The sequence below is a fragment of the Blennius ocellaris genome (assembly GCF_963422515.1).
Source record: "Blennius ocellaris genome assembly, chromosome: 2".
Classification (NCBI taxonomy): domain Eukaryota; kingdom Metazoa; phylum Chordata; class Actinopteri; order Blenniiformes; family Blenniidae; genus Blennius; species Blennius ocellaris.
Window position 1 is genome coordinate 25,051,399 of NC_137651.1, and position 10,532 is coordinate 25,061,930.

General features: G+C 45.7%; 1 protein-coding gene across 3 annotated transcripts; it reads left to right on the top strand.

Moving 5' to 3' along the window:
• Window positions 1–833: 833 nt before the first annotated feature.
• On the top strand, window positions 834–10,489 carry LOC308142838 (porphobilinogen deaminase-like). 3 transcript variants are annotated; one of them, XM_080513427.1, is made up of 14 exons: window positions 834–997; window positions 3,458–3,511; window positions 3,947–4,019; window positions 4,419–4,468; window positions 5,280–5,335; window positions 5,555–5,632; window positions 6,253–6,330; window positions 6,415–6,490; window positions 6,906–7,019; window positions 7,132–7,170; window positions 7,375–7,494; window positions 7,565–7,627; window positions 8,025–8,111; window positions 8,198–10,489. In XM_080513427.1, exons 1-14 carry the CDS (start codon window positions 974–976, stop codon window positions 8,369–8,371), a joined length of 1,086 nt encoding a protein of 361 aa, XP_080369553.1. In that variant the 5' UTR covers window positions 834–973; the 3' UTR covers window positions 8,372–10,489. The 3 variants fall into 3 exon arrangements, with proteins under 3 accessions (XP_080369553.1, XP_080369552.1, XP_080369554.1); XM_080513426.1 differs by lacking the exon at window positions 834–997 and adding an exon at window positions 2,676–2,743; XM_080513428.1 differs by lacking the exon at window positions 834–997 and adding an exon at window positions 2,676–2,743 and having other exon boundaries at window positions 7,565–7,618.
• The last annotated feature ends 43 nt before the right edge of the window (window positions 10,490–10,532 follow it).

Below are 10,532 nucleotides of genomic sequence, written 5' to 3' on the forward strand. Positions count from 1 at the left end.
GTTCAGCCCAAACATAAATGCTTTGTACTGGCAGAAAATGTTCATATCTTTTAATTCTGAGGTAATTACTTGGTTAATTCAGTGCAGGTATCTCTTCTCTCTTACAGCTGATTACAGAAGTTTTTGTATAAAATCTGAAGCATTTAATTGTATGACAACTGGGTTTCCCATTAGATTAACAAAAAGAAATACAATAAACTAGGAGTAAAATTAATTTCCTGTCTGAACTAATTAGTTTCAGTTCAAAGACTATATAAAAAAATGCACATTAGACCCTCTTGAGACAGGTTAGTTTTACCCGACTGATGATGTGTTGTAATAGTAAACCATACATGTACATTTTGAAAATGTTTGCAAATGATAAAATTAATGTTTGGGATAAGAAGATAGATAGATAGATAGATAGATAGATAGATAGATAGATAGATAGATAGATAGATAGATATTTTCACTCCTTCCTTATACACTTTCCGTGACTCAATATGTCCTCATATTAAAAAGCAGCAGCTCACGTTACAATCTGATGATGCACAGGTGACTTTAAAAGCCACATCATCATTAATGACAATGAGGAAGCATTACTCATACCAGAGAGCTGCACGGAAGATGCTCTAGATTATTTCGTTTCAATCAGAATAGACTGTTGGAAGAAGCCTAAAAAAGAATATAAAGAAACATTTTTTTGCGATTTTGTTTTGTGTGTGTGTGTGTGTGTGTTTGTTGTGCACGTGAGTTGAACTTTGAGGAAGTCTCGCGCGGTTCCGTCCCCTCGCGGGAGGAAGCGGAACCAGGAGGCGGAAGCAGGAAACGACCTCCAGCCGCCCAATGCTACCGTCACCTCGCGGCTGTTCATTCAGACATGGCAGCGGCCGCAGCGTGAGAGCGGCGCACTGATTTAACAAGCACCGGAATCCACCGCTTCCACCGGGGCTCCGTGTCCGTGCCACGGCGGCCGAGCGACCCGTCCGCCGACATGTCTGAGGAGCCCGGTGCCTCGGTAGGTCTTCTTTATATACAATATGCCCGGCGCGTGCGAATTCACAGCTCTCTCAGTGCCGCGTGTGCACGCTCATTGGCTGATATTTGCGTCAGTCAGCTAATGCCGCGTTCCTATTGGCTTGGAGAAAGGAGAGGGCGTGGCCAGCGAGTTTTGACAGCTAGCTCAAGGCTAATGAGAAGGCTAAACTTTTCAGCTTGAGCTCAGACTGGTTTAAAAAGCTTCTTTCTCAATCATGCTGGAACAGAAATCGTTGATATTTACAGCTATAAGTTTTCTCTGCAGTTTAGATTCAACCAGAAGCAGTGAACACTGTCCTTTCTGCTTGCTGCACTTCACAGCCAGATGATCACCGATTAAAATTCCGATATCAGCCAGAGATTTGACCTCTAAAGTTGCATTAAAGTGACAGTTTAGACTCGTAAAATACATTCAGTCACTCTCCTCAGACTCCTGCTTTCGGTTTGACCCATTGTTTCCCTCCAAACGCCGATAATCGTTTGAAACTCAGCAATGTGTCATTAATGTGTTAGAGTCACGGTTTTATCAGACAATGAGCAGTTTAACCTTCATCATCAGCGCCGGGTGACTATTTACCTTTTCATAATCTGCTGAAGAATGTGTTCCTGATGGGGAAACCTTGGAACTTACTGAAAATCATTTTAACTGACATTTTCCAATATAATTCTGCACAGGACAAACAATGACGCCTGCTTATCAACAAAGAAACTAAACATATTGAGACATATCTCAATTACCTGTATTATTATATAATGGTTTTTTTTTCCTTTTTAACAAAGTTGTATAAATAATCAATTTTACCCCCCCCCAAAGTATTTACACTAATTCAACATTAGAAAAAAAACTTCTTGTAACTACTTGAAATTGTCAATACAGCTTTATATTTCACAGTTTACTCCAGAATGGGTTTATTTATGAATTAGTCACAAGAATCTTGTTTAAAGAAATCTTATTTAAAGAAATTCAATGAATGTTTCTATTAGAACACGGTGAAGTTTTAAACCAACGGTGTAAAATATAAGGCCCGTAGGCCAACCAGTGTCCAATCTGTTCCTTCAAAACACCAAGCAAATGCTAATCATTTTAAAGAAAACATAAATTTTTGTACCTTAACTTGGAACTTTTGGGACATGTCACTGTATTTTCCTCCATAAATGATCATTAAATGTTGTTTGATGTTGAGATTGTAGTCATTCTGGGTAGTGATGGTAAAAATACATGTACAGTTTGCACCATAATACAGAAAAACAAAGTTTGAATTGAAACTCATCTGACTGTTTGTGCCGCTGAACTAAAATGTGTTTGACATCCCTGATCCAAACACCATTTTTTCTCATATTTTTTCAAAAGTGTGTTAATCTTATTGAGAGAGGGAGAGAGAGAGAGAGAGAGAGAGAGAGAGAGAGAGAGAGAGAGAGCGAGCGAGAGAGACCGATCGACCACACCTCATGATCTGGACCCTCCTTAGCGCCCATCCCTGCTCTTCATAACGGACTCCATGAATCGGCACCTTATCTTGTTGAAGCAGAGATATGAAGGGGTGGAGGCCCCAGAGGAGGGAGGAGAGAGCAGAGGGGGGGAGGGAAAAAAAGAAAGACCTCTGTTTAGTGTCTACTGGGACTATATGACCTCAGCAGGGCTCCTTACCAGACCACACTGCCTACTAGAGCACCACACTGACAAGAGCTCAGCACCATGGAGGAAGGACCTTACAAGTACATCAGGGTGAGGCTGGAGAGAGGGATGGTGGGAGAGAGAGAGGGGTGGTGGGGGAGAGGAGAGTAGAGAGAGAGATGGTGGGAGAGAGGAGAGTAGAGAGAGAGGGATGGTGGGAGAGAGAGAGGGATGGTGAGAGAGAGGGATGGTGGGAGAGAGGAGAGTAGAGAGAGAGGGATGGTGGGGGAGAGGAGAGAGGGATGGTGAGAGAGGAGAGAGGGATGGTGAGGGAGAGAGGAGAATAGAGAGAGAGGGATGGTGGGAGAGAGAAGAAGAGGGGGATAGTGGGAGAGAGGAGAAGAGAGGGATGGTGGGAGAGAGGAGAGGAGAGAGAGGGATGGTGGGAGAGAGGAGAGGAGAGAGAGGGATGGTGGGAGAGAGAAGAAGAGGGGGATAGTGGGAGAGAGGAGAGGAGAGGGATGGTGGGAGAGAGAAGAAGAGGGGGATAGTGGGAGAGAGGAGAGGAGAGGGATGGTGGGAGAGAGGAGAGGAGAGGGATGGTGGGAGAGAGGAGAGAGATGGATGGTGGGAGAGAGGAGAGAGAGGGATGGTGGGGGAGAGGAGAGTAGAGAGAGAGGGATGGTGGGAGAGAGGAGAGGAGAGAGAGGGATGGTGGGAGAGAGGAGAGGAGAGAGGGATGGTGGGAGAGAGGAGAGGAGAGAGAGGGATGGTAGGAGAGAGGACTAAACTTTCCCGGCTGATGGTGCTTCTTCCGCCCTGCAGGATGGAGACGGCAAGGTGAGCCGTGTGATCCGCATCGGGACCCGTAAGAGCCAGGTAAGGGCCAGGTCCCCCTGTCCTCCTGTCCTCCTGTCCTCCTGTCCTCCTGTCCCCCTGTCCTCCTGTCCTCCTGTCCTCCTGCACGACGTTTACCTGTTCAGTCTTTCTACAAAGAAAGAGAGAGTATCTCACTCACTGACTGCAGCTGATGTGCTGATCACAATGAACCTCTTCTTCCTCGTGTGTGTGTGTGTGTGTGTGTGTGTGTGTGTGTGTGTGTGTGTGTGTGTGTGTGTGTGTGTGTGTGTGTGTGTGTGTGTGTGTGTGTGTGTGTGTGTGTGTGTGTGTGTGTGTGTGTGTGTGTGTGTGTGTGTGTGTGTGTGTGTGTGTGTGTGTGTGTGTGTGTGTGTGTGTGTGTGTGTGTGTGTGTGTGTGTGTGTGTGTGTGTGTGTGTGTGTGTGTGTGTGTGTGTGTGTGTGTGTGTGTGTATAGCTGGCTCGTATCCAGACAGACAGCGTGGCCGAGCAGCTGAAGCAGCTGTACCCAGACGTCCACCTGGAGATCGGTGAGTTCACGTGATTGACTTCCTCTTACAGGCAGCTGAAGACGTTTCCTGGTTTTAAAACTCCTCCTCTCCGGCCCTTTGTTGTGTTTTTCCACCTGTCCTGTTTCACCAAAGCTGTTTGAATTGGTTACGTCTTACTGATGAAAAGCTGACCGTGAGACAGACTGGATCTGAGGTGTGTGTGACTCTGGATCTGAACCTGCAGTTAGAGAATAGAGTTGACTCGCCTGATAAACCCTGAAACGTGAAGTTATTTTAGGATCAATGCGACTCAACCTCATCATGATGAGCTCATTCTGCTTCAACCTGTGTGTCCTGTTTAATCAAATCTGTGGCTCCGTCCTCTTAATTGTTTGTAGGTATTTTTTCTCACCACGTCCTCTTGTGTTTGTGTTTCAGTTGCCATGTCAACAACCGGAGACAAAATCCTGGACACGGCTTTATCCAAGGTGAGTCTTCTTGTCCGTCTGCAGCGTCGGAGGCTCAGGCGTGGAAACGTTTCAATGTGGAGTCCATCAGATCTGTTCTGAAGTTAATTCTTCTAACCAGCAGTTTTTTTTTTTATCCATAAAAACACAATGGAATGTTTGCCTGGAGTGTTTACACCACAACATCTCCACATGGAAGCTGCATTGTGGGCCTTTGTTTACGTGACAAGAGTTCCCACGCACACTGGAACGCAACTTTAAAAAAAGAAAAAAAAATGGCTCCTCGGGTGGAACATTTTGAAAACATTTGAGGGGAAACGCTGCTCCTGTGCCTGCGCGCCACGGCCGCAGTCAATCCTCCTTCTGCACGTGCAACCATAAGGACAATGTCATTTTCAGCGTTCTGCCGTTTCCGTGGAAACTGAGGTTTTCATAACGTTTTGTTGAAGACTGAAATGTTCAGTTGAAACGGGGCCTGAAACAGGAGTAAAAGAAGAAAACCTAAAACTTTCACGGTGGTCCTGAGGTCTCCACATTATACTTGTAACACTCTCATTGGAGGGTAGATGTAGCGGGGGGGGGGGGGGTGGGGTGTACAGCCGGGATTGGCGTGTACTCTATGGTCACTAAAAGCTTCAATATCAAGGGAAACTGACCTAAAAGCACAAGGAGAAAGGGAAAAACAGCCGTTACTGCGGTTCTGAAGAAGACGCCTGAAAGCAGCCATACATTCCCGGCCGCATAATGTTTGAATTAATCATGACTGATCGTTATCGTGCAGCTGGACGAGAAACAGTCATTCAGTTCCACAACGTCTTCTCTCTGTGTGCAGATCGGTGAGAAGAGTTTATTCACCAAGGAGCTGGAGAACGCTCTGGAGAACAACGAGTGAGTTGTTGGCCTTAATTCACACTACAGAAAGTTTTTTTTTTTTTTGCTTTTTCAGTCCAGAAGCTTGACGGTTGGTCTGATGTTCAGTCTCGATGAGAACATGAAAGAGTTTGGCCTCACATGCAGCCGACGGCTCTGCTGGGTGTGTGAAAAGCTGCTTTATTTTGCATGAATCCAGCTTGTGTGTGTGTGTGTGTGTGTGTGTACCGTGTGCAGGGTCGATCTGGTAGTTCACTCGCTCAAAGACCTTCCCACCACGCTGCCGCCGGGATTCACCATAGGAGCCGTGCTCAAGTGAGTGCATGTGTTATTTTAACTCTTTTTTTATCATCAAAAAGTAAATCTGAAGCAAAAACACAACACAAAACAATCAGGAAACACAAACTACGTGAACTACTAACCCTAACGTCAAGACAACAAGAATGCCGTATTTTCTCAACTAGAAGGCACAGGTTTTTTGTTATTGCAGTGTGGCTACTTGTATATATATTTTTAATGACATAAAAATCTATGGTACATACCATCTGTGACCACTAGATGTCACTGTAAGAAAATAACTGCTGCTACAGTACCATAAAAAGCCTGTATTACTTGCTGGGCAAAGCTAAATGTCTCCAAAAGTACAAATCTAAAGAGCCAAGTCACTTAGTTAATTAAATCAGGAATGCAAAAATAAACATCCAAGGCCACGTATTCACAAATCTGTAAAATACTGTAATCTGGACACTAAAGGTCAGTTTGTTTCCGTTGTTGGGCAGCTCATGCAACTTGTATATTAAAAATAGTCCAAATATCCAGGACGCACTATCTGTGAGCACTTGATGTCACTCCGTGACAACAGAAATCTTAATCCAGAGTCTTGTTTGTTCCACCTGCAGTAATTGATGTTTCTTTTCTGCTTCCTGTTGCTTCAGGAGAGAAAACCCCCATGATGCAGTGGTGCTGCATCCCAAACATGCAGGGAAGACCCTGGACACTCTGCCTAAGAACAGGTACACACACACACACACACGCACACGCACACGCTTACCTGTTCCTGCACTCCTGGAGCAATAACTGTGTGTGTGCGTGTGCAGTGTGATCGGTACCAGCTCTCTGCGTCGCGCCGCTCAGCTGAAGAAGAGGTTTCCACACTTGGACTTCAAAGACATTGTATCCTCTTAAAAACATATAATTGAACATATTCAGGGTATTAACAGACTGGAAATGTAATTCAGATACAATACTATAATAACAATAATCAGACGGCTCGCTGTGTAGGGAGGAAACTGACAGACAAACGTCCGAAACAAAGAAAACGTCCCTGTTTTTAGGCTGTAAAAGGTAAAAGTTTATCATCTCATTTTCTCATCAAGAAATGTCTTGTGAGAAAATGAAAAAAATCTGCGGAGCGACGGAAGCTCGCGGGGGCAAAAAGTGCGCCGTAGCAAGAGAAGAGAAAAGTGGAATTTTTAAAATTTATTAAATTGTCTCCAACAAAACTAATTAATGCACAGAAGAGGCCATATCAGCCAGCGTAGAGCTGCAGCTGCAGTGCTGGTCGTGTTTCCCTGAGCGCTCTGCACAGCGAGGAAACCTCAACACTCGTCTCAAGAAGCTGGACGACAAGGACGACTTCTCCGCCATCGTGCTGGCTGCGGCCGGCCTCAGGAGGATGGGCTGGGACAGCCGCATCAGTCAGGTACTGGACCCGCTCCGGTCCCAGTCCGGTCCCAGTCCGGTCCCGCTCCGGACCTCCTCGTCCAGCCCATCAGAGCCTCCTCTGACCTCTGACCTCTGCTTCTATCCTGCAGATCCTGGAACCCGAGGACTGCATGTATGCAGTGGGACAGGTAGGTGGTGTGTGTGTGTGTGTGTGTGTGTGTGTGTGTGTGTGTGTGTGTGTGTGTGTGTGTGTGTGTGTGTGTGTGTGTGTGTGTGTGTGTGTGTGTGTGTGTGTGTGTGTGTGTGTGTGTGTGTGTGTGTGTGTGTGTGTGTGTGTGTGTGTGTGTGTGTGTGTGTGTGTGTTCTTTAAAAAAAAGTGTGTGTGTCCTCAGGGAGCTTTAGCGGTGGAGGTTCGAGCTGCAGACGCAGACATCCTGGAGATGGTCTCAGTCCTCCACCATGAGGACACGGTGCTGCGCTGCATCGCTGAGAGAGCCTTCCTCAGACGCCTGGTACACACACACACACATACACACGCACACACACACACACACAGTGTAATGACTGAGCTGTGCTCCGCAGGAGGGCGGCTGCAGCGTGCCGGTCGCCGTACACACCCAGGTGAAAGACTGCCAGGTAAGAATGGTAGGTAAAAGAAGTCTAGGCTCCGCCTCCTTCACCCTCCTCATGCCAGGCTAACTCCAGCTAGCATCCAGTTTATACAGCGTTTCAGTAAAGGCTCATCTGAACTGTACTCAGTGAGCTTGTACCAAGTGTTTATTGGCACATTGAGCATTCAGCTAACTCACGTTGAACACATTAGAATGTAAAGGTGTCGCCATCGTGGAAACTACCTGCCATGACACAATCTCAATATTATTTGATGTGTACTTTGACTTCCTGGTTTGATTTGTAAACATAAATAATGGTTAAAACTTGAGCTCTCCACCGGGGAGGTGATCAAACGTTCCAGCTTTACTAGTTACTGCAGGATGTTGATGTATGAAAGAAGTGAGTAGAACACCTGCCTGCGGTGTTGCAGCTCTACCTGACGGGGGCGGTGTTCAGTCTGGACGGCTCAGACAGTCTGAAGGACACCATGCAGGCCAGCATGGCCGGCGGCGGCGAGGTAAGCAGCTCCACTCCGTAGCGGTTTGTTAATCCGTCCTCAGCCAGTAGGGGGCGCCGCTCATCCTCTGACTGGCTGTGTGGCAGACTCTGCAGAAGGTGGATGAGCTGGTCCAGCGGGCCGGAGTGACGGCCGCCAAGATCCCGGGCCACGCCCAGGACCGGGCCGAGCGGCTGGGCGGAGACCTGGCCGACCTCCTGCTGAGCAAAGGAGCCAAGGACATCCTGACGGTGGCCCGGCAGCACAACGATGCCAGATAAGCCCCGCCCACTGACGCCACATAATCCCCACTCAACGACGCCAGATAAGCCCCGCCCACCACTGGCAGCTCAATGGCGCCACATAAGCCCCGCCCATCGCCATGACAAATTCTGACACGGACCTGAACTGTGAGCAGGAGCTGCTATCTGACACACTGGACCTCATGGACACGCCTCGACTCCTCATCATCATCTCCTCTAGTCTCCTCCTCCTCATCACCTCCGCTAGTCTCCTCCTCTAGTCTCCTCATCACCTCCTCTGGGCTCCTCATCATCACCTCCTCTAGGCTCCTCCTCATCATCACCTCTAGTCTCCTCCTCCTCATCACCTCCTCTAGTCACCTCCTCTAGGCTCCTCCTCCTCATCACCTCCTGTAGTCTCATCATCACCTCCTCTAGTCTCCCGTCTCCTCTAGTCTCCTCCACCAGAGGCACTAAAACGCTGCGTGGCCATCACACACTGTCGTCATGGTAACAACATGACCTGCATATCAGTAAATCCAGCAAACACTACAAGAAGCCCACACACTGGATCGTGTCCAGCAGAGACCATCAGTCCCCTCATAGTTCCAATGTCAGACAAACAGATATTTATCTCACAGTACATCTTTTTACCCAGTTTGAAGAATCTGGGGAACAACAGGAAACCTTTGGCCATTAAACCCTGATCAAATCAAGTAATTGTGGGCTCAAACTTCATAATTTCATTAAAATACAATAATTTTTAAGACTAAATTTGTAGAAAGTGTAATACAGATGAATTAAAGTTATAACGGCAGTAGCCGACTATACACCAACTATATATAGAGACTTATCAGATATTTCTGAGTTAAAACTTCAAACTACTCAACAACCAACTTGTTTGTGTGTGAGTTGGTACATAAGCTTCAACCAACTATTTCTATTGTTTCTCTTTCAAATCTGACATTTGGAGCGTTTGACTTCCAATTCAAACTTTGAAATGCTCTGAAGAACCCAGTCGTCAGTCATGTTGCCATGGTTACCAGCCACAGTCCTGCTGGACTCACGGTTTGGTTGTTTTTTCACCGTCCGACTACTTGAATCATCAGGAGAATCCATTAGAGGTAGAAAATGTGGGTTTTTCCTGCCTCACACTCCCGATCAGCTCGTGTGCTGATAAAGAAACCAACCGTGATGCCTTTTTATTCACAGAAACGTTCCACTAATTAAATCCCAAAGAAGAAGTCGCTGCTACGACCGACTTGATTGATTAAAGCTCATGATGTAGAGAAGCTGGAGGCTTTGCACTGAATCTGCTGTTTCATGTTTCGAACTGTCTGAACTGAACTGAATGTTTCGGATCTTTTGAAGGGAGTAAAAACCTCCGCTGTGGATTAAAGTTTGAGTTTAATGAAGGCAAAACTCCACTGCTTGTATGTTAGTTACACAAAATATTACAAATCTAGAAATATAAAGGTAAAAAATGGTGAAATGTGCGATTTCACTGTTTTTTTTTCTCTGCTTCAAACAGGCAGTAATGTATAAAAATGACATGTTGGTGTCAATTTGAGTCTCAAACATTAAAAAAAAAAGCTCTTTTAAAAACCTCAAATGTCCAAATATGTCAGTTTACAACGAGTGAGAACTGAGATGTACATGAGATTCCTGTGGAACAAAGCGACAGATTTACTTGTATATTTGAATAAATCACCAATAAGCTAAAGGTTTTGTCCATTTTTAATGTAAAAAGCCAATAATTTGCTCATAATGTATTGAAATAGTTAAATGCTGCATAGTGTGTATGTCCTCGGTTAAATCATCCATGTGTCATTGATAAACTGCATAAATCTTTCACTTCTAAGAAAGTCAGTTTAATCTATACTTTAATAATGTAACACCGTAGTAATTCCTCGGCAAACTGTTAAGTTATTGGCTTTGTTACATATAAAATGGTGAAATGTTGAGATGTTGTTCCAGAAGCTTCTGCCGGCGTCTCGTCGCTCCAGTTTTAATGTGTTTAAACCTCTTGAGACCAGGCGACGTAACATTAGCCAGAGTAGTTTACCAGCTTTCATTTCTCTCTCGGTTCATGTCCGTTATTTTTTTCTGTAGATGGGTTTACTGTTTCTCTTTCTGTTCTCAATAAAATTACAGGTGAGAAAACATTTCTGTGCTTTACTTCTTCTGGACTCTTCTGCTC